The sequence below is a fragment of the Bactrocera neohumeralis genome, chromosome 2 (assembly GCF_024586455.1).
Source record: "Bactrocera neohumeralis isolate Rockhampton chromosome 2, APGP_CSIRO_Bneo_wtdbg2-racon-allhic-juicebox.fasta_v2, whole genome shotgun sequence".
Classification (NCBI taxonomy): Eukaryota; Metazoa; Arthropoda; class Insecta; order Diptera; family Tephritidae; genus Bactrocera; species Bactrocera neohumeralis.
The window spans coordinates 84,287,940-84,311,159 of record NC_065919.1 but is presented as its reverse complement, the minus strand read 5'-3'; the positions used below and the strand labels follow the sequence as shown (position 1 = coordinate 84,311,159).

At 38.8% G+C, this 23,220-nt stretch overlaps 6 protein-coding genes across 6 annotated transcripts; 2 read left to right on the top strand and 4 right to left on the bottom strand.

The window, feature by feature from the left end:
* The first annotated feature begins 705 nt into the window (after nt 1–705).
* On the top strand, nt 706–1,464 carry LOC126759395 (spidroin-1-like). The gene has a single exon (XM_050474170.1). The coding sequence runs from the start codon at nt 706–708 to the stop codon at nt 1,462–1,464; it is 759 nt and encodes a 252-aa protein (XP_050330127.1).
* Nucleotides 1,465–3,150: 1,686 nt separating this feature from the next.
* Nucleotides 3,151–3,855, bottom strand: LOC126758997 (uncharacterized). Its single transcript, XM_050473514.1, has one exon. The coding sequence runs from the start codon at nt 3,841–3,843 to the stop codon at nt 3,151–3,153; it is 693 nt and encodes a 230-aa protein (XP_050329471.1). The 5' UTR covers nt 3,844–3,855.
* A 1,837-nt stretch (nt 3,856–5,692) lies between these two features.
* Nucleotides 5,693–6,487, bottom strand: LOC126757240 (glycine, alanine and asparagine-rich protein-like). Its single transcript, XM_050470990.1, has one exon. It carries the CDS (start codon nt 6,485–6,487, stop codon nt 5,693–5,695), a length of 795 nt encoding a protein of 264 aa, XP_050326947.1.
* A 2,852-nt stretch (nt 6,488–9,339) lies between these two features.
* Nucleotides 9,340–10,294, bottom strand: LOC126756960 (spidroin-1-like). Its single transcript, XM_050470474.1, has 2 exons — nt 10,280–10,294; nt 9,340–10,189 (listed from the first exon to the last, which is right to left on the bottom strand). The coding sequence occupies exons 1-2, from the start codon at nt 10,292–10,294 to the stop codon at nt 9,365–9,367; spliced, it is 840 nt and encodes a 279-aa protein (XP_050326431.1). The 3' UTR covers nt 9,340–9,364.
* Nucleotides 10,295–13,704: 3,410 nt separating this feature from the next.
* LOC126757321 (mesenchyme-specific cell surface glycoprotein-like) lies at nt 13,705–14,644 on the bottom strand. Its single transcript, XM_050471133.1, has 2 exons — nt 14,630–14,644; nt 13,705–14,538 (listed from the first exon to the last, which is right to left on the bottom strand). Exons 1-2 carry the CDS (start codon nt 14,642–14,644, stop codon nt 13,705–13,707), a joined length of 849 nt encoding a protein of 282 aa, XP_050327090.1.
* A 7,403-nt stretch (nt 14,645–22,047) lies between these two features.
* LOC126758467 (uncharacterized) lies at nt 22,048–22,740 on the top strand. The gene has a single exon (XM_050472737.1). It carries the CDS (start codon nt 22,048–22,050, stop codon nt 22,738–22,740), a length of 693 nt encoding a protein of 230 aa, XP_050328694.1.
* The last annotated feature ends 480 nt before the right edge of the window (nt 22,741–23,220 follow it).

Here is a 23,220-nt window from a genome sequence, read left to right as displayed (position 1 = left end):
TAAAAAGCGATTATAAAGTGGTTATAAAGTGGTTATAAAATGGTTATAAAGTGGTTATAAAGGGGTTACAAAATGGTTATAAAGTGGTTATAAAGGGGTTATAAAATGGTTATATATCGGTTACATCTGACAGCGGAAGCTGAAAATTTAACGCTACATATACATAATATGATGTAATGAATCGTAAGCGATAAAAAAACTCAATTTCGATTTTTTTGATGATACGTTGTTTACTATTTTAGGTAACGATATAAATATATATGTACTATAATATATATAATGGGTTACAAATATATTCGTTTTTGCATTGATTATGCAAAACATTTATAGTAAACATAATATTTGACATTTTGTTGCGCATAAATTTACTCTAGTTTATAAATAGCAGCTAACAAGCCAATTAACGTGTGAGAAAAGAAAACTGATATCATCTCCGCTAGTTATTATTTATGCATATTTCGCATATTTCATTTTGCACACGCACGAAGATGCCAAATTACTGGCGCCAAGAAGTTTTGCTGAATGCATTTCCCCACACTTCGAATGCAATTTGTTTTTGGACTTCAGAAAACTAAAACTTTGCAGAACAAATTTTGAGATCATATAAAAGTGAAACTACTTAAATACCTAAATCATTCCAAACACAACCATTACAGAGTAATCATTCAACTAAATCCCTTTCAAGCCAACTTTTACTCTACAAAAATGCGTGCCTTTATCGTCCTCTGTTTATTCACCGTTGCATGTGCGGATAAGTTGGGCTACAACTATCGCCCTGTAGGACACTCAGACGCTGGACTCTCGTTTGCACCAGGTGGTTCCTCAGGATTCGGTGGTCTCGGCAGCGGCGGATTAGGCGATAGTGGGTTTGGTGGATTAGGTGGCAGCAGTGGTGGACTTGGTGGTCTGGGTAGTTATGGTGGACCAGGAGGTGCAGCGACACAAGTTTCACCTTCTTACTCCGCACCCGCCGCTGAATTCGACAAGGAATTCTACACCTACAGCGCTGATGAGAATGACTTCAATGAACCCGCCGGCAGCGAACAACTGGATGCTTTATTGAAGAAGAATCTGCGTGTTGTCTTCGTTAAGGGACCCGAAAATAATGGTTTGGAGAACGCCGCCCTCAATCTTGCCAGACTTGCTGCCGAAAAGAAGACCGCCATCTATGTTCTACAAAAACAAGCCGACTTGGGTGATTTGGCCAACAAATTGCAGTCTCAACACGACCTTACAGGTCACAAACCCGATGTACACTTCGTCAAGTACCGCACACCAGAGGATGCTGCCAATGCCCAACGTGCTATTCAATCGCAATACGATCAATTGGGTGGCAACTCTCAATCGCACGATGGTGGCGCCGCACCAGTCCATGACTTTTCGTCTCCTGCCTCGCGACCAGCTGCCCGTCCAGTAAGCGCTCCAGGCGCTTCATACTTGCCTTCCTCGATTATCCGTAAATAATTTAAGTAGAGTTGTTGTTAATGCTTTTCTGAGATATAATTCTTAGGCTCTTTGTTATTGTTTTTATGCTATAAGCTCATTGGTAATAAAATTTTGTATTTTTTGTAAAAAAAAAGTTGATTTATTGGACGGAATTTATTTGCAATATTGTTTGCAATTCGAACATACTTTTTGGTACATATCTGCAAGTGTCAAAGGAGACTTATGCGGCTCCAATTATTCATGCTATTCACGCTCTGACACGGATGATTACTGGTGATGAAAACCTATTCATTTACAAGTATGTCAACTTCAAGCGAAGGATTAAATAGGCAACTCAGAATAATTCGAATAAAGTCAAAAAAGCACCGTCTCGTTCGAAAACGGTCACGGTATAATAGGGATGAGGCGTCACAACAGTTGCCAAGCCGGGAAAGCAGGGAATCCCCACTCTCAATGCGCATCTAGGGTTAATTTGAACCGTCTGAAGGAAGTAGTTGCCTAGAAGCGTGTAACTTTAGCAAATATGAGAGGAATAGCAATGCATCAGTATATCACCAGGCCACTAACAGCAGTAGTAGCTTGACAAAAGCTCACTCAATTTTTCTTGACAATAAGGACAAAATGGCTACAAGATATTCAACAAAACGATGCCTATTTCAGCTAATTTTACTTCTTGAATCATATCATATCTATCATATGAAAAACCTCTTTTTGACAGATAGTGTGCTCTGTCATGCTATTTTTGTTCAGTATTGTTTGGCAATTTATCGAGGACAAACTTACAACTGAAAAACGTTTACAAATCCATCAACTGTATTACGAAAACCCACGTTCTGTAAAGAATGAATGGTGGAATCATCGGTCCATATTTCTTCAAATAATAATAGCCAATAGCGACCGGTTTGGCACCATGAGACAGACTATTTGTTGCCTGGAAATTAAAGCTCATGTTCTCGGCGATAAAGGGTTTCAAGAAGACGGCGCCACTTCCCAAACTTCGCATAAATCAATGGATTTATTGAGAGAACACTTCGGTAAGCAGATAATTTCACGTTTTGGGCCGGTCGATTTGCCACCAGGATCGTGTCACACCGTTAGACCACCTTTTTTCCTGTGGGAATACGTAAAGTCTAAAGTTTGTGCAGACGATCCCGCTTCGATAATCTTCAAGAAATAATTGCCAAAGAATGGTCTTTAGAATAAAATTCCCCATTAAATTTGAAGTTTCTGTGATTTTCTTTAAAAAAGTAGGGAACTTCGAAATGGATCACCCTTTACATGATACATATAAAACCTTATATTTTCTTACAGTGAGAATAAGAATGAAAAGAATCAGCATTTTCGTGTCATTTTTCTTTCAGCATCGCTCTCCGCAACAAATTTCCAGTGAATGAATGCAGATTAAGGGCTCAGGGACCCTGGACTTTTAAATACATAATACGAGTATATAAATGTATAATATATTTGATAAACCCTAATATTTGAACTTGTAGACCCACTTTGTTCCGATAAATTTTAAGTAAAATACTTGGATCTATGAAAATACTTAAATAAATGGCTGTTAGAAAGAAGTACAGTAAGAACACATATAATTTTGGGCAAAATCTTTAAAAATATTATTTATTAACACTAATCAACAATCAATAACAACATCAGTCTGCATATATTCGTAGTCAACAAAATTACTAGTTACTTCATATCACCTTAGAAGCGGAGAATGGAGGATGGCAGATAAGCAGCACCGGGAGCGCTAACAGGACGTGGTGCTGGGCGAGCTGCCGGAGAGGCAAAGTCGTGAACTGGAGCAGCGCCACCATCGTGCGATTGAGACTTTCCACCCAACTGATCGTATTGCTGTTGGATGGCGCGCTGAGCGTTGGTTGCATCCTCGGGTGTACGGTATTTGACAAAGTGTACTTCGGGTTTGTGACGTTGCACATCGTTTTCAGCCTGTAATTTGTTAGCCAAATCGCCCAAGTCAGCTTGTTTCTGCAGCACATAAATAGCGGTCTTCTCTTCTCCAGCGTGTCTGGCGAGGTCGGCGGCAGCTTTCTCCAAGCCATTGCCTTCGGGTCCCTTGATGAAGATGACACGCAAGTTTTTCTTCAATGATTCGATGGCACGACCATTATCAGCTGGTTCGCTGAACTCGCTTTCATCGGCAGTATATGTGTAGAATTCCTTTTCATATTCAGCAGCTGGGGCATTGTACGAAGGACCGGACTCGGCTGGGCCAACACCACCCGATCCGCCACTGCTGCCGGGACCACCGAGTCCTGAGGAGCCACCTGGTGGAAATGAAAGTCCGCTGTCCGAGTGTGCTACAGGACGATAGTTGTAGCCCAGTTTGTCCGCATATGCAACGGTGATGAGGCAGACGACGAGAAAGACACGCATTTTGTATTAGTTGCTTGTTATATAACTTCCAAATCGATAGAAGATGTATTTAGCTCTCAAAGGTATACTTTGAACTGATTTACTCCTTGTGATTCGGCAATATTTATATGAAACCGAGCAGCTTCCTAAACTCTAAAGATGTATCGAGGTTGCAAAAATGCATTTGATTGCTGCAATTTATTTCCAAATTATCTTAGAAAACAAAAACAACACTTATTTGTCGCATTCAATTATTATCTGAAGCACCGAAAACTGTGAAGAAACTACCAACAACTTTTATTTGATATCAGCGCTCTACTTACCAATAACTGTCCAATAAATCAGGCTTTATACTACAGAGACCATTCGCATTTTCATAAAATTCGAATAGTGCCTTTGATCTGCTAAACGTTGGTAGCGCATTTGATAATGCGTCCATATTAAATTAAGCGTTCACATAGAGCTAAAAGAAACTTAGAAATAAAAAATCACAAAAAAATATTAAAAATTCATACGGTTATTGAACCCTGTTGGTAATTGCAGAAATTTAATCTAAATTATATGTTTTGTGTTACAAAAATGTTTGCAAAAAAATTTGTGTGTATTTCGCAAAAAGTATTTTGTTCGTCAAGGTTTATTGACACCTTATATAGACCATACCTTTTCCCATATTCACTAAGCAAAGCTGCTAAGATTTGGAAGATGATTTATTTTTAAGCCAAGTAATAGAAATTATCCATCGCATTTTTTGAACCGCGATGATGGCAGCCGTAGTCAACAAACTGATTGGACCTTATCAGTGTGGCAACTTCTATCCACTCTATTTTCACCATCCGCCAAATCTTGGAAAAGAGCCGTGAAAGTAAGATCGGCACACACCTAATACGGCTGCTTAAACTAACTTTGACTAACACCAAAAGCTCCGTCAGGATCGGGAAGCACCTCACCGAGCCGTTCGAAATCAAGTTAGGTTTCAGAAAAGGAGGCTCCCTATCGTGTGACTTTTTCAGTCAAATGCTGAAGAAAATAATAGGCGTTGCGATATCATTGGCCACAACAACCGCGCCGGTAGTTCTGCTTTGTCTAGACTGGATAAAGAAGCGAAGCGTGTGAGTCTGGTAGTGAAGGAGGGTAAGACGAAATATCTTCTATCATTAAACAAACAGTCATCGCATTCCCGATTTGGCTCCCACGTCACTGTTAACAGTCATAACTTTGATATATGTAGATAATTTCATTGATCTTAGAACCAGTATCAACAACAACACTCTTGCCAAACTCTAAAAGTCCCTTACTATTCCCGTCCTACTACATGGTGCGCCAGGCATGGATAATGACATAATCTGGTGAGTCAGCTTTAGAAGTATTCGAGAAAAATGTTTTGTGGAAGACTTACTATAGATACTTTGCGTATTGGCAACGGCGATTATTTCATTCGATGGAACAATGAACTGTACGAGATATATATGACGACATTGACGTATTTTAACGAATCAAAAAATAGCGGTTCCACTGGTTGGATTATGTCGTCCGGATGGAAAAGAATACTCCAGTTTTGAAGGCTTTCAATTCAGTATCGGCCGGTGGACGCAGAGAAAGAGAAAGATCGCCATTCCGTTGGATAGATCAGATGAAGAAGGACCTGACTGCACTTGGTATCGACAAAAGTCTCCAAAAAAGCATTGGTGGAAGTAAATAAAAGATTATACATAATTTTTGAGCAAATTCTTCGTTTTGCATTTCATTTAAAAACATAATATTTTATATAACAAAAAATACATAAGAAATAACAACAATTATAACAAACAGTAAACATTGTATATTCCAAGCTTAACTACTGTATATTCCAAGCTAAACTTCACTCAAAAACCTATTTACGGAATAAGCGCAGAACCGATGAAGGCAGGTAGGAATTTGCTGGCGCTTTAGGTGCGGGACCTTGAGCAACAGGAGCACGAGAAGCGAAGTTCAACACTGGCGCTACACCACCGTTATGAGCCTGAGATTTGCCCGCTAATTGATCGTATTCCGATTGAATGGCCTTCTGGGCATTGGCAGCATCCTCAGGTGTACGGTACTTGACAAAGTGTACTTCGGGCTTATGGCTCTGTTGCGACTGGATGTTTTGTAATTGTTGAGCCAAATTGCCGATGTCAGGTTGTTTGGTAAGCACATAAATGGCAGTCTTATCCTCAGCAGCCTGCTTGGCTAATTGTACCGCGGCATTCTCAAGCCCCTTACTTTCAGGTGATTTAATGAAAATTACGCGCAAGTTTTTCTTAACACTGGCAATTTGTTGCCCTGCGTTATCATTATTGAATTCACTTTCGGGAGCACTGAAGGTGTAGAATTCCTTTTCGTATGTGGCTGGAGCAGCTGGACTAACTGCAACTGGAGCACTGGAACCAGCGCCGACACCCGAATTGCCGCCAATGTTGGAACTACCAATACTACCCAAACCGCTGGAGCCACCATTACCGCCGAGTCCACCTAATCCGATCGAACTACCGTGTCCGCTAAGGCTGGAACCACCGTGTGTACCCAAACCGCTGGAGCCACCACCGTTGTGACCTCCTGTAGCAGGACTGCCACCACCGGCTTTGTAATTGTAACCGACGTCAGCGCACACGACTGCCGCCAAAGATAAAATAATGAACGCACGCATTTTTATATTTTTTTTAATTAATCTTCTGATTCCTCGACCTTTGATTCACACTCGAGCTGCTCACTTAGAATGCCTAAAAAGTAAAACTTACAAAGTTTATATACATGTAAGTGTCTTGAGTTCGAACTTGCAGATGCAAATTTTAAGCCATCAAAGTGTCCCAAGTGTACACGCCTCAATCTGCCTAATTCGGCTACGAGTTCATATCGTCCATAATTTGGAATCGAAAATCACTTTGTTTTGTTTTTGTTTCATTGTTATTGTTGCCCTTTTAGTTTGAATGTGCATTATTTTCTTTATTTCGGCCGCCTTACAACCTTCCGTGTCAAGTTGCTCACAATAGACTCGGGGAAAATTTATTAAATTTATTTAATTCATTTATCTTGATAGGCCCGTTAATGTCAAGTTACAATGCTGCTATAGCCTCCATTAGTATTATAATATTTTATAATAACACAAAAAATAATCGATAAGCATGAAAAGCGTGTAACTGGCAAAGGAAGCAGCGGGAGATCAAAATACTTCGACCCTACTCGTATCAGCAAGAAAAGAAATCAATATTGACCTCACGCTGCGCTCTCTCATATTGTTATACCCAACGTACAAAATATTATTTGTTGAGAATTTTAATGGGTAGTCGGAGAAGTCTTTTGTCAATAGATGTCGTTGGGAAGTTTACGGAGACGACGCTGTATTAGTTCGTGCATGGTTCGTTCGCTTCGGTTCTGCAAATTTCGATGTGAAAGATGTAACGTTGAAAAAGTCTATCAAATTATAGAAAATATAAACTAAGACCGTCGCATAAATATGTAGCCCTGATATAGCTAAGGAATTCAACATTCATTATCAAACTGTTTTGAACCATTTAAAGAAGGCTGGCTACAAAAAGAAGCTCAAGATTTGGGTACCACATGAATTGTCTGTGAAAAATTTAAAGGACCGAATTCACATCTGCGATTCTTTGTTGAAACGAAATGAAATCAAACTATTTCTGAAGCGAATGGTAACAGAAGACAAAGCGTGGATCAAGTACAACAATAATGAGCGAAAAAGATTTTGGTCCAAGCGTGGTGAAGCTCAACAAATGGTCGCAAAGCCAATATTGGCGCATCGAAATGTTATGCTGAGTGTGTGGTGGTATTGGAAAAGAGTTATCGAATATGAGCTGCTCCAGCCTGGTAGATTCTACGCTTGACTGTCAACAAGTATTAAGATTGAAGCAAACATCTTTGACGACGCAGCAAAAACTGGGAGAGCTTGGCTTTGAAGTTTTGATGCATCCACCATATAGCTCTGACCTTGCGCCATTGGACTACCATTTGTTTCGGTCAATGTAGAATTCCTTTAATGGAGTAAAGTTGGCTTCAATTGAAACCTGTGAAAACTACTTGTCGCAGTTTTTCGCCGAGAAAACAGAAAATTTGTACACTGATGGAATAATGTCTCTAACAGTAAAATGGCAAAATGTGGTCGACCAAAATGGTACATATTTGATTCAAGTTCGTTATAAATATAAAAAAAGTTTGATTAAAAATACGAAAAGACTTTTTCAACTATCTAATACTAAGGTATTTTTAAATGGTATGCTCTTCAATACATTGCGAACAGTCTTTAGAATATGAGAAGCTTCAGGAAAACTTGACAAATTTGGTTGAAAATTAGTTCTAACAAGTTTTCTGGACTTTTGCATTATTACTTTTTTTTAATACTAGCGTCTTATTCCATTTCCAATAACAGATATGTACATATGTATTGTAATACCGCAATATAATACGAGCAGTCCGAAGTCTATGAGAGACGCCTGGACTGTTCCATTGTGAAGATGACGTTGAATATGAAATCTTGAATCACAAAAGCAGTTCCGTTCACATTGACCACGCTACTAGTTTCAAATACCCTACCACATTGGCATAGGCGTTGGGTATAAAATATTACTAGAGCCTCTTAAAGTAGTATACTATAGTAATGCATATTTTCTACAAAAAAAAAAAACAAAAACGATTGTTGCGCTTTTGACATAATGACTGCTTCATTTAAATAATGCCGAATGTAAATGTGAACATTATGGAATTATGGCCTTTATATCATCGTTTTATTAAATATCTACGAGCGATTATGAATTTATAATTATATTAATGGTGTCTGCACCTTAACTAAAAACTGGCATACCTTACATGCTCTTGCGGCAAACTTGTTTTTTTTTTTCTCGCCCGACTTAAAGAGAAGCCGCTGAGGCTTAGGTGAAAAATTAAAAAACAATTTACACTTGACGCGTTGCCCACACAGCGACTTTATTGGTAACAAAAACGATTTGTTCAGGCTATGGGTTGAATTTTTATTTGACGCCACTAAACTGCGAATAATAAAAACAAAATGGAAAAAACTGAGTCCATAAAAATTCTTTTGAGATATTAGTGTCGGAATTTTAGGAGTGCTTTGGCAGGTGTTGTGGAAGGTCAAGCTGATTGTGCCACTTAACTAAATCTAGTCTTTAAAAAATGTGGAAAGAATGTCATATTATAATTGAACTTCTAACGTTTCTGAACTAAAAGCCTTAGAAGCTTTGCTAATATGAAATGCGGAGCTAGGATCTTGAAAAAAGTATTCTTGATTACTATCAAGACCGTGGATATAAGTATGAATAACTCTTTCCTGCGTGCGAAATATAACAATTTCTGTCTCGCACGGAGAGTAATACAAACAAAAAATCATAAATTCAAATTCTTTTGTAAATATTTTAATTTAATCGTTAACAATAACAATAACTAGCATGGTTCAACAACAATTTCGAAACATTTCTACATATTTCTTGTGATAAATTTAACAAATCAGTTCTTCAGTGAGGCAAAGGTTCAGTTCTCCGATCAATAATCCATCTTAAACACGGATGATGGAAGAGGGCAAGTAGGAGTTGCGGGGAGCATGCACTTCGGGTGCTTGAACTGGAGCTTGCGATGCGAAGTTGTGCACTGGTGCGGCACCACCATCGTGCGATTGAGAGGGACCGCCCAATTGGTCGTATTGCGATTGGATAGCACGTTGAGCGTTGGCAGCATCCTCAGGTGTGCGGTATTTGACGAAGTGTACTTCGGGTTTGTGTGCGCTCTGGCTGTTGATAGCGTTGAGTTTCTTAGCCAAGTCTCCGATATCGCTTTGTTTCTGCAAAACATAGATGGCGGTTTGGTCTTCAGCAGCATGTTTAGCCAATTGGAGGGCAGCATTTTCGAGTCCCTTGTTTTCGGGTCCTTTGATGAAGATAACACGGAGGTTCTTCTTCAGTGAGCTGGCAATATCTTGACCGGCATCAGCATCATTGAATTCTTCTTCGGGAGCGGTGTAGGAGAAGAATTCCTTATTGAATTCAGCGGGAGCTGCGGGAGCTGAGTATGATGGTCCTACGCTTCCAGAGTTACCGATATCACCTGAACCGCCAAGACCACCCAAACCGCCATTTGAACCACCGAGTCCACCTAGACCACCCAAGCCGCCACTTGAGCCGCCCAGTCCACCAAGGCTGCCACCGCTACCTAATCCACCCAATCCACCGAGACCACCGCTGCCTCCTAATCCGCCACTGCCGCCGAGACCACCGAGTCCTGAGGAGCCACCTGGTGCAAAGGACAGTCCGGAGTCAGAGTGTCCTACTGGGCGATAGTTGTAGCCCAATTTATCGGCATAAGCCACAGTAGCCAAACACAACACCTAGAAAATAAAACATGATTGTTTATCATACTCCGGAAATGTAGATCTTGGCACAGATCTTGAATTAAAGTTCGCACTTCGGCAACTTACAAAGAATGCACGCATCTTGAAGTTCTTTTGCTTTGAAGAATGTTTTGTTTCTGATTTGATCAATTGTGAAACGTGCTATATATACTACACCGTTGTGATTATGACTCAAAATCAAAAACTATAAGTCACCAAAAATACAGTTAAATGTGTATGTTTGCGTTAGCATCTTCTACTTAAAGCACAATGAAATCTCTTACCAACATAATGAGCAAATGCAAGACCTTGTAATTGAGAGGAAGCGGCAAAAAGTTCATCTACAGAAAATCAATAGCTATTTTGCGAACCATATCAATGCGTCTGCTGCGTCATCTCTAGTTGACCATCACAATATTCACACATAATATTATACCACACTTCTCTAGTTCCTGCGTTTCAGCTAAATTATGAAATCATTTATGCAAATTCAAATCCGAAACGGTGCTCAACGAACGACGTAGTCGATAGTTTTAGTATTAAGATTAAAGACTTAATATAATTAGTGGCGATCGCTTTACAAGCTTCGCTATTGCAGCAAAAGCAAACGCAAGAATTCAAGCATTTAAGGCAGAACGTATGTACATACATATATACAAGTATTATGTGTACATATGGTACATTTGGATACATGAAATATGGTTATATTTACGCGGAAAGAGGAAACATAAAGTTATAGGGATTGATATGATTTATTTCGAAACTCACAAATAAGTCCTTAAAGTAAATATATTCTACGAACTTTCTTCAGTATTTCTTGTTTTAGATTACGAGATCGGTACTTTTGACCTGGATGTTGGTTGGAGCAACAGCTGTAAGGTTCGTGTGAAGTTCACACGGCACACCTAGAGGAAATTAGAAGAATTCAATCTTATTTGAATCGATTAAATCTTTAAAAATAGCTTACTATAATCGATATTTCAAATAGTAGGACAGTTCAAGCATCTGAAAAACTATCCAAACTGCCACTTTGTGAATTTTAGATTTTTTTAATGACAAGGATGATGAGCTGAGTTGTAATCTAATACTGTCTGTCTAATGGTTCGTCCGGCTGTCTATTCGTTAGTCTGTGCAAGCGATAAATTGGGTAAAATTGAATTATCTAGATGAAAATTTGTACACATGTTCCGTAGCACTCAAGAGGGTTCCTATTGCAGATGAGCGGAATCAAAACATTGCCATGACTCCAAAACGCATTTAGTTGAAAACGTATAAAGGGTCATGACTACGTACCACAATAAGATACAAAACTGTTATTTGGTACAAGGAATCGCTCTAAAGAAATAATAATTGTGTCAGATACATTAACTTTTACACCCGAGATGTTTTTATAGGAGCCGGTTTCAAACCAAATTCGATACATAACATTATGTTAGGGATCCGATATTTCATACTGAAAGTGAGCGCAATCGAACTGCAACCACGCCTACTTCCCATACAACACAGTTTTTAATTACCTACTACTGATACTTTCACTTTGCGGAATACGAACCAAGCCCCAATTAATTTATCGACATAAAATTTTGCACGTCACTTCAAGTGTATCGCTTTACGACTAGAATTTGTCAAAATCGGACTACAACTGTTCCAGTTCCTATTGAGAACTTTTTACCGAAAATATCGGTATACTACCTATCAAATATAATTCGAAAAAAATCAATTTTCCTCGCCTTTGATTCTTGCAAGTTGCAAGAGTATCAAATGTTCGGTTGCAGCCGATTTTAGCCCTATACCCTAAAAATGATAAAACATTTGATGAAGTAATTTTTTTTTAGTTCACGAAATTCGCCTTTATTCTAAGCTGTCATAATGTATGTGTTTTTTAAGAGTGCCCATGGAAATAAGCTAAATTTTTACACATTGACAGAACATTAAACTATTAGAGTATAAAGGTTTCTTAGAAATTGTGTGTTTCTAATGAGGGCTTATTTGCGAATCAGCCTGTGCCGACAAAGATTGGTCAATTTGTGGATCTCCTTTTCAATGTATAGAGGTTAATAAATAAAATATCTTTCTAAAAATATAAATTACATATCCATATATAAACATTATTTATGCATTGGGCGAATTTTTTTCAACATGTTGATACTCGACCAATAGATTGTGATACGTACTTGTGATATTGTACTTGTAATATATGTTTTAGTAATATGAAGTATCATACAAAACGTTTACCTACTAAACAGATATGCATCCGAGAACTTAAGAGAAGGTTAGTAAATAATATTTGGTCAAAATATTAGCACTTTCATCTGTCCTCTATTTCTTCATTGCTTCTTAAGCACAGAGTCATCACATACAATGTTATTCTTCATTGTGATAAAATCACCAGGAAATTGTAATTAAATTCCGCGCGTAAAAGTTGTACTTTGCTGAGTTGATAAGACTGTCTTTAATAACTATGCCAAATATAAGTGCGATCCGTCTACAAGTTTTTTTACACCAGCTGCTTAAGTCGAAAATATGGAAGAACGCATTTGTGTGCAAAACCATAGCGAATGTTGGAAAAAGCTTAGGGTGATTCAGTTTTATCGAAAACACAAGCCTACGGGTTGTACAAAGCCTTCAAAGACGGCCGAGAGATCGTTAAAGACATACTTCGTTTTGGACGATAGGCAAGTGTTAGAGAGATAGCAAGAGAATTCGAGTTTTGGGTAAGAAACGCGTTCTTGCTTGAAAGAGTACTGTACAGGTCACTCATGGAAAGCATCATCTACCCATGAGACATGGGTTTATGAGTTTGACATGCAAATAAGTCAACAATCATCGGAATGGAGGGAACCATGGAGCCGAAACCAAAAAAAAAGCTAAAGTCCCTCAAAAATCGTGGTGAATCTCATTGTTTTTGTTCGAGATTCGTGGTTTGGTGCATTATAAATTTGTTCCGGAGGGACAGACGGTCAGTAAGGAGTTCGATCTGGCCGTACTGAGGCGTTTGCATGAGAACATACGTCGAAAACGGCCAAAATTGTGGAAGAACAATTCATGAATTTTAAACGATAATAATGCACCATCGCATCGAGCCACGATTGTGACCGAATTTAAAGGCGAAAACGCAATGAATTCCATCGATCAACCACCGTATTCACAGATTTGGCTTCGTTGGATTTTTTCTTGTTCCTCGAACTGAACTGAACGGTTACTAATTAGAAATCATATTGAGGGTGAAATAACATTTTTGCACATTCCATTTGACTGTTCCGCTTTTCCAAACTAAAGCTAAGTCCTTAGAAAACTCATACGAATTTTCGAAACTCAAAAGAATAGTTCATTCTGAACAGTAAAACATTGCAAAACTCTTTTGTAAATATTTTAATATAATCGTTAACAATAACAATAACTAGCATGGTTCAACAACAATTTCGAAACATTTCTACATATTTCTTGTGATAAATTTAACAAATCAGTTCTTCAGTGAGGCAAAGGTTCAGTCCTCCGATCAATAATCCATCTTAAACACGGATGATGGAAGAGGGCAAGTAGGAGTTACGGGGAGCATGCACTTCGGGTGCTTGAACTGGAGCTTGCGATGCGAAGTTGTGCACTGGTGCGGCACCACCATCGTGCGATTGAGAGGGACCGCCCAATTGGTCGTATTGGGATTGGATAGCACGTTGAGCGTTGGCAGCATCCTCAGGTGTGCGGTATTTGACGAAGTGTACTTCGGGTTTGTGTGCGCTTTGGCTGTTGATAGAGTTGAGTTTCTTAGCCAAGTCTCCGATATCGCTTTGTTTCTGCAAAACATAGATGGCGGTTTGGTCATCAGCAGCATGTTTAGCCAATTGGAGGGCAGCGTTTTCGAGTCCACGGTTTTCGGGTCCCTTGATGAAGATAACACGGAGGTTCTTCTTCAGTGAGTTGGCAATATCTTGACCGGCATCAGCATCATTGAATTCTTCTTCGGGAGCGGTGTAGGAGAAGAATTCCTTGTTGAATTCAGCGGGAGCTGCGGGAGCTGAGTATGATGGTCCTACGCTGCCGGAGTTACCGATATCACCTGAACCGCCAAGACCACCCAAACCGCCACTTGAACCACCGAGTCCACCAAGACCGCTACCACTTCCTCCAAGACCACCACTGCCTCCTAGTCCACCAAGGCTGCCACCGCTACCTAATCCACCCAATCCACCGAGACCACCGCTGCCTCCTAAACCGCCACTACCGCCAAGACCACCGAGTCCTGAGGAGCCACCTGGTGCAAAGGACAGTCCGGAGTCAGAGTGTCCTACTGGACGATAGTTGTAGCCCAATTTATCGGCATAAGCCACAGTAGCCAAACACAACACCTAGAAAATAAAACATGATTGTTTATCATACTCCGGAAATGTAGATCGTGGCACACAAAATTGTATTAAAGTCAGCACTTTGACAACTTACAAAGAATGCACGCATCTTGAAGTTCTTTTGCTTTGAAGAATGTTTTGTTTCTGATATAACTAAAGTTTCGAACGTGCTTATATACTAAATTGATGAGATTATAGTTCAAATATTAACGGTTAATATTTTTTAACGTTTGCTCAAATAAAAATTCAATAGGCTCAGAGTAGTTTCTCTCCCACAACTTCGATATATGCAGAACAGTGCAAATGCGAGCGCACAACAAAGAGCTATGCGCCAAACATATGTATGAGTTTGTGTTTCGCCGCTGTGGGTTGACCATCACAGTAGTAAAGTCTTGTGTTTTATCAAAGTTATGACATCGTCTATGCAAATGCAAATCTGACCCGCCAGTAAAAAAAAAGACGTCGTCAATCTCTGCACAATCAACCCTTTACAACATTTTTTGTTGCAGATTAAAGTCTTAATTAAATTAGTCATTACCTAGTCACAATCATCATCGGCGTGTCAAAGTCGGCGCCGGTCAAGTCATCGCCACAGGTGGCTAATCCGACATGGAAGATTTTGAGTAGCAGATATAATGTCAAGTTTCTTGGTGTCACAGACAGGTAAAACGACGCGAAGATATGCAAAACTGATTTAAAAACAGAAAAAAAAACAGTTGCGATCGGAGCATCCAGTTGCAGTCGACAGATGGTGTTATCAGATTATAACAAACAATAGTGTATAAGTATGTGGTGTTTATTTTGGGAAATTCCAAGTAACCTGCTGCGTCATGCTACTATGTAGTAGCTATAAGACTTAGGAAAGAAAAACCAGTGTTTGGAATTCGACAGCAATTCATATTTTGGCATACTTAGCGAAGATAAAAGCAACTTGTGTAAAATCCTTGAACACGGGCATACAAACTTGCTTAAGATGCGTCATAGTATCCAAAATTAAAACAAACGCTCGGCTTTGTGTGTGCTGGTGATGTATATTTCTGAAGCAGATTATTATGAAGTACAAGTTAGTTTTCATATTCAAGACTTTAAACCATTTTTAGTATGTTTTAAGCCGGAATTTAGACACCTTGTGGTGTATTTATCTAAAAGTGTTATTAGGGAATCTCAAACAGGGAATCTAACCTGGATTGTTAAGTTCAAATCTTTGTGAAGCCAAAAAGTAACTCCTATAATTGTATTTTAAGGGCCTTGAACCCTTTACAAATTTGTCTTGGCCGTATATCTGATCATCATATCATCTTTAACCTCGTATTCTTTCAACCAGCCGAAGGTCTAAGACTAGTTAGAACACAAGGCGACTCCTTGGCTCCAACTTCACTGTTGGCAGTCATAACTTCGAAGTTGTGGATAATTTCGTCTGTGTATCTTGGTGCTGATAGAGCGCTGAGCTGTATGTGATATACGATGTCTAGGTCTTGTCGTCCGAATGGGTAAAACCCTCCAGCTCTGAAAGTATTCGACACAGTACCCGTTGGGGAAAGCAGAGGAAGAGGAAGACCTCCACTCCGTTAGAAAGACCAGGTGAAGAAGGACCCGGCTGTACTTGGAATCTCCAATTGGCGCCAAGCAGCGAAAAGGAAGAACGACTGGCGACCTGTTGTAAACTCGGCTATAACCGCGCAAGCGTTGTCTATGTGAATAAATAAGAAGAAAATATCTGTGATAGCGCCTACCGCGAACTATCATTGCTTTCTCCAGGGAGCAACATTTCTTTCATTTGGCCCTGCTTTGGTGATTGTAGTTTGATTTTGTTCGAAGTCATAGTTCTATGACACTCCTTGTTAATTTTTATACTCTGAACAGGGTACTTTAAGTTTACCCCGAATTTTGTAATAGGCTGGGGAAACCGTCGGAGACCCCTATAAAGAAAAACTGAAGCCACTCGACCTTCCCAAGTGACATCGCTTCGCTCTGCGGGCTCTTGAAAGGTCCAAGAAGATCCGACATTTTCAAGCCAAATTTCGTTCTGCAATGAGTCCCATTTGTGGCTCAATTGGTATGTTAAGAAGCAAAATTTACCCATTTGGGACGAAGAGATCAAGAGCTGCCATTTCATTTAGAAAAAAAACAATATTTTGGTGTGATTTGTGGGCTGGAGAAATTATCGGTCCATATTTCTTCAAAAATGATGCCGGTAGACCGTAAACGTCAACGACGACCGTTATCGTGCCAAGATAACCGACTATTTGACGCCTAAAATTGAAGCTCGCGATCTCGGCGACATTTGGTTTCAACAAAACGGCTCCATTTCCTATACATCGCATGAATTAATGTATTTATTAAAAGATTACTTCGATGAGCAGATAATTTAACGTTTTGGGCTGGTCGATTTGCGACCAAGATCGTGTGATATCACACCATTAAACTTTTTCCTGCGGGGATATGTATAGTGTAATGTCTATGCGCACAAACCCATTTCGATTCAGGCCTTAAAGCAAACCATAACGCATGTCATTCGCCAGTTACCAGTCGAAAGGCTCGAGGGAGTCAGAGAAAATTAGAATCAACGGATGGACCATCTGAGATGAAGGCGTGGTCAACATTTGAATAAGATAATCTTCTAAAAAGAAATGTCAAAGAATGTTGTTTCGAATAGTAATACACGTTCTCCATTAAATTTTAAGTTTGTGTGGGGTTTCTTTAAAAAAGTAGAGAACCTCGTTTGGACCATCCTTTAAATGATTAGCGTGATGAGCTGAATCGATTTAGTCATGACTGTCTATCTGTATATATGCTAACTAGTTTTACAGTTTTTGAGATATTGATCAGAAAATTTGCTCAAGTCCCTTTCTCGCCAAGAAGCTACACATTGTGAAACCAAGTTCTTGATGATGACTAAAAATAATGCATCTATCTTATTGTCAGTGACGTAAGATAAGTGATTGACTAAGAAAATGTTACTAGGCCTTTTTACTGAAATTGTTGAAGGGGTCTAAACTGCTTGATTATACCCCAACAAGATGGTCAAAAGTTTTTTATCACATTTTTGTAGAGAAATTATGCTTTTCTTAGTCACAGTACAGCAGCATTTCTCGGCCGTTTGGAACTTAGTACAGTAGAGGCCCGCTAATCCGGATCAATTAAAACCGGCCCCTATCCGGAATATAAGGAAATCCGGATTACCAAAGACATATCAGAACTATGTATTATGAAAAAATATTTATAAATTTCTGTTTGTTTATTATAACAAATAATACACATGTACCAAAAAAAAAAACAAAAAAAGCTGAAACCAATAAAGCACAAAAGCGAATGTAATGAATAATAAACATTTAATCTGGATTAGAGAATACGGATAGGGAATGTCGGTCCGGATTACAAGGGACATAATAGAAATTTTGAGTTTTTTAACCCTGTCCGGATTACAGTGGAATCCGGATTAGGCCATGTCCGGATTAGCGGGCCTCTACTGTACCATGAAAAATCAAAATTTAATAGGAATTTCTTTGAACATACATACATTTACAATTTCTATACCTAATTACAAATGTATCTATGTATATGTTCAGAAAGAATTCTGTAATGATTTATGCATACTTACAAATCTTACCTAAGCTCCATATGTACATACATATGTACGGTATGTGGGCAAATACAAATTTCATTAGTCCAAACTTAAACACGCCAAACTGGATCAGCAATGCCATATGCAAACGAAATACCCGAAATGTAAACAACGAAATCGAAACTAAAACTAGCTGAATTTTCAAGGTCTTGGACGCGCAGCGTCAGCACAGAGGTCAAGTTTAAAATAAGATGCTGCAGCAGAAGCCACATATGTTTATTAATAGCAGCACCAACGAAACGGTGAACCAGCAAAAAAACCATAAACAAAACGCAGCCAAAATCGAATACGCCGAAATCATCTAAGCCGAGCTGATGCCAGCGCTCAGATAGCGGACGCGCCGCTGTTGTTGTTTTGTATATCGCCAGTCAATCGCTGGATCCGAATGCCGCATTGTCAACGCGCCGCACAAGATTTCGTATGCAAATCTGCACATTGTCCGGTTCACAGCCGTGCGAACGCAGCGCAGCACCGATTAATTTATGCGGTGAAACCAAAAAATAACTATTTTGGATCTCAGCGGATATTTAAATACCTATGGTACTAATGTAGCTACATGTAATTATGTAAATATTTTGGGTGCACACACATACATATGTACATATGTATATATACTTTATTTGTTCAGTTAGATTGGCTGGTGTGTGTGTGTGTGCACGAGTCATCTCGTTGTCATTAATTCAAATAAAAAGTGTTTATGCATCAGCGCCACAGTCGGTGAGCAACCGCGGTGCAGGCAAAATTGTTCGCGGCGGCCATAAAAGACTGTGAACGCTTAATTAATTCTAATTTGTGGCTTAATGTTCTTATTATCGGCCAACATTCCTCTAGAACCAAAAACAGAAATGAATAAAAATAACAAACAACAAGGACGTTTCCGACTTTGACAACTTTAGAGACTTCTTTCACGCTTGGCGATTTGCATAACGTGATTGGCAGAAAATCATAGTTCTGCTTTGTAGTTTGCTTCGTTTCACCAACTATGGCATTAAAGCATACTTTTGAGTGTGTGTGTGTGTCGCGGTTTTATAGTATTCTATTAGCTGTCACTGTTAATTGAACATAATTTGCACTTAACTCTATTCGAAGAGACAAAAGTTTATGATATCATTAAAATTATTAGATAATAAAATCCGACTGCTTATTTGTTTCATATTTTGTTAGCTTGTACATATGTACATACATATATATACATGTTGATACTCATGTTTATCTGTTTTATATGTAGATATTGTTCCATTTCTGCAGTGCAGATCCAGTTTCATATGTTCAACCGGAAAGAAATGTTTTTATGTCTTCCGCAATTAATTAATATTAAAAAAGCAGAATGGACAATTAAAGAAATGAAACTTGTGTGCGAATACATTAACTACATATGGTATATGCATTTAAATTTTTTATCGTGAGATGCAAGTCGTTATCACTATGGGAATGGCCCATACGTTGAGTCCAATTTTCGATGACTTGTTTGAATATTTCGACTGATACCTGACTAATGACACGATGTGTTTTTCTCTAAGGCCGGAATCGAAGACTTTAGATTTTACATATCCCCACAGAAAAAAGGCTAACAGTGTGATATAAAACGATCTTGGTGGTCAATCGGCTGGCCCAAAACGTGAAATTATTTGCTCACCCAAGAGTTCTCTCAATAAATCCATTGATTGATGCGTTGTGTGAAAAGTGACTTCGTTTTGTTGAAACCAAGATGTCGAGATCACGAGCTTCAATTTTAGGCATCATGGCGCCATAACAGTCCCCATTGATGGTTGCGTTCTCACATGCGTTTAAAAAACATAGACCGTTGATTTCACCGCATCACAAACTATAAAAACCCATAGTTTTTTCTGGATGAATTGACAGCTTTTGAATTTCTTCAGGTTACTGTCATCAATCCTCAATGCCTCAGCGTTGAACAAAATTTTACTCGAAACCTTCAAATCTGATTGGAACTTTTCAAGAGCCCATAGAGAGATGTCGCTTTGGAAAGTTGAGCAGCTTTAGTTCTTGCACAAGCTGTATTTTGCATGCTTTTTATTTAAGATCTTGACGTAAAAGTTGTTCCATACATCATCCGAGTAACTGCGAACGGCGCTGAATCGACTCTCCACGATCTTCGTGTACACTCTCAGCTACAGCTGCTATATTTTTTCACTGTGCGCTGGACGTGGTCTATTCGCTCGAATATTATCCAATAATGAATGCTGCGTCTCAAAATGGGTAATGGTGTTGCGAATAGTACACTCAGTAGACCCATTATATTGAACATAAGTTGAGTGAAGCGCGCGAAACACATTCTTTACAGAGCGTGAATTTTTGTAATAAAGTTGAACGATTTGTAAACTTTGTTCAGGTGTAAGTTTTTTCATGATAAAACGAGAAACAATGGTGAAACTCACGCATGATCTGTTAGAAAAAAACTATTGTAATTTTTTACTTGGATTAATATCTGTAACTTGTTAGATGTTTCTATGTTTGTAATATCCACCTTGATCTTATGAAGCAAATAAAGGGGGTTACCAGTTGTCTTTTGAAATCATCTCCAAATTGTAAATTAGGAAATCACTGTACAGAGTGTATTAGGAGCAGAGACAGGTTACATTTAAATGTCAGGATAAAGTTATTTACCGAATTTAGTTATACATAGTTGATCGAGTATGTCCTGAAATATGTGATTTCACCTAAAGGTGGGCGATGCGAGGGAGGGGTGAGGTTATTATTCGATTTCACCTAGTTTCACTCCGTCGTAGGAGTTATCGAAAGGATTGATAATTTGCAAAATTGCATGAATGGATTTGTGAGATATATACACTATTATAGTGCGTGACTACTTCCTCTTTTCAAAAATTGTCAAACCACTAGTACCCCTTGATACTGCAATCCCGTGTACCAAATTACAGTTTTATATCTTAACTTTTGGCTCAATTATGGCAGTTTATAGGGTTTTAACGTTTTGCAGGCTGGGACTACGCTCATTTATAATACCTTTTTTTTTTGGTGTCAGGGAACATGTGCTACAAATGTCATCAATACATCTTAATATTTACACAAGTAACAGCTTACATGGACGGACAGATAATTAGTTTAAGGCGTTACAAACAACAGTTAGGCGAACAAAACTATCATACTCTTTAGCAACATGTTAAAAGCGTATACAAAGTATTGACTTTGAAGTACTTGTTCACCTAATTACGACTATATTATCATACTAAGCTAGAATGAACTATTCTTACAGAAAACGATGATCATTTTCCTTATAAAATAAGTATTTGTCCGTAAAATGAATTATATTCCTCCAAAGTCTGGCAAAAAAATTACTTATATAGCTCTTAACATAACCTATTCTATGCACCCATGAATACATACATTCCAAATCCACAAGCAATCACACTGCCTAATGTGGACCTAATAGTTGATAGTCATAGATAGTAAAAAAAATATGAATCGGTTCCATTTATGGACCAGTTCAAGTAAAATTTCAAAAATGTTATAGCAAAAAATAACAATTGCGAAAATTGACAAAAGAAAAAATAAATTAATTTGCATTATTTAATATTTCATTTTCAAATTCATTTTTCTATGTATAACAGAGAGTCATTCATGCTCTCTAATACGTTTTTTCCCTTTGTATTCATCATTCGTTAGCAGTAGCTATAGATATATGTATTTGTCTCTTGGCGCCAAGAAATATTGTAGAATGCATTTTCGACATTTTTTTACACAATTGAATGCATTTTGTTCTTGGGCGTTTGAGAACTCATTCTTAAAAAAATGTTGCGATCATATAAAAGTGAAACTACTCAAGTACGTTAATCATTCCAACCACAACCATTACAGTGCAATCATTGGATTAAATTTAGTTTCAAACCACCTTCGACCGTTTCAAAATGCGTGCCTTCTTCGTCCTCTGTTTATTCGCCGTTGCCTGTGCCGACAACTTGGGCTACAACTATCGCCCGGAAGGACACTCAGACGCCGGTCTCTCGTTTGCACCAGGTGGCAGCAGTGGTGGACTTGGTGGTCTGGGTAGTTATGGTGGCCCAGGAGGTGCAGCGACACAAGTATCACCTTCTTACTCCGCACCCGCTGCTGAATTCGATAAGGAGTTCTACACTTACAGCGCTGATGAAGATGATTTCAATGAACCCGCCGGCAGTGAACAACTGGAAGCTGCATTGAAGAAGAATCTGCGTGTTGTCTTCGTTAAGGGACCCGAAAATAATGGTTTGGAGAACGCCGCCCTCAATCTTGCCAAACTTGCTGCCGAACAGAAGACCGCAATCTATGTTCTACAAAAACAAGCCGACTTGGGTGATTTGGCCAACAAATTGCAGTCTCAACACGACCTTACAGGTCACAAACCCGATGTACACTTCGTCAAGTACCGCACACCAGAGGATGCTGCCAATGCCCAACGTGCTATTCAATCGCAATACGATCAATTGGGTGGCAACTCTCAATCGCACGATGGTGGCGCCGCACCAGTTCATGACTTTTCGTCTCCTGCCTCGCGACCAGCTGCCCGTCCAATAAGCGCTCCAGGCGCTTCATACTTGCCTTCCTCGATTATCCGAAAATAATTTGCGTGAGAATAGGTTTATTGTTATGCAGTGATATATTTCTAGGGATCTTTGTTATTGTTGTTTGTTAAATTTTATTCTAAGACCAATAAATAAAATTGTAAGTGTTTTATAAAAAAAAATTATGTATATAAATTTGGTTATCCGAACTGGTTAATTTTTTTTGCCCTTCATAATAATGAAGGCTGTTTGGTCATAAGAGAGATATGGAAAACTGTTTGACGTTGGGTTCTTACTATGTTAAATGTTGATTGTGAGAGTTTTGGTCTCTGGAAATAGGTATTGAATACCCATACGACATAGCATTGAAGGCATTGAAATGTGGTTGGTCCGTTTGTTGTGTGTTTATTGCCTCACATATCGATCAAATGAATTAACTGAAGAGTCTCTCTCCAGTTCGTGATAAATGTTCAACTTCGATATTTGGAAAAATAACGTCTACGTTCATATTGAGTTAAATGATAAGAAGCACACAGAAAT

Excerpts from the sequence above, each read along its gene's own strand:
- LOC126759395 (XM_050474170.1), top strand. The coding sequence starts at position 706 with ATGCGTGCCTTTATCGTCCTCTGTTTATTCACCGTTGCATGTGCGGAT.
- LOC126758997 (XM_050473514.1), bottom strand. The coding sequence starts at position 3,843 with ATGCGTGTCTTTCTCGTCGTCTGCCTCATCACCGTTGCATATGCGGAC.
- LOC126757240 (XM_050470990.1), bottom strand. The coding sequence starts at position 6,487 with ATGCGTGCGTTCATTATTTTATCTTTGGCGGCAGTCGTGTGCGCTGAC.
- LOC126758467 (XM_050472737.1), top strand. The coding sequence starts at position 22,048 with ATGCGTGCCTTCTTCGTCCTCTGTTTATTCGCCGTTGCCTGTGCCGAC.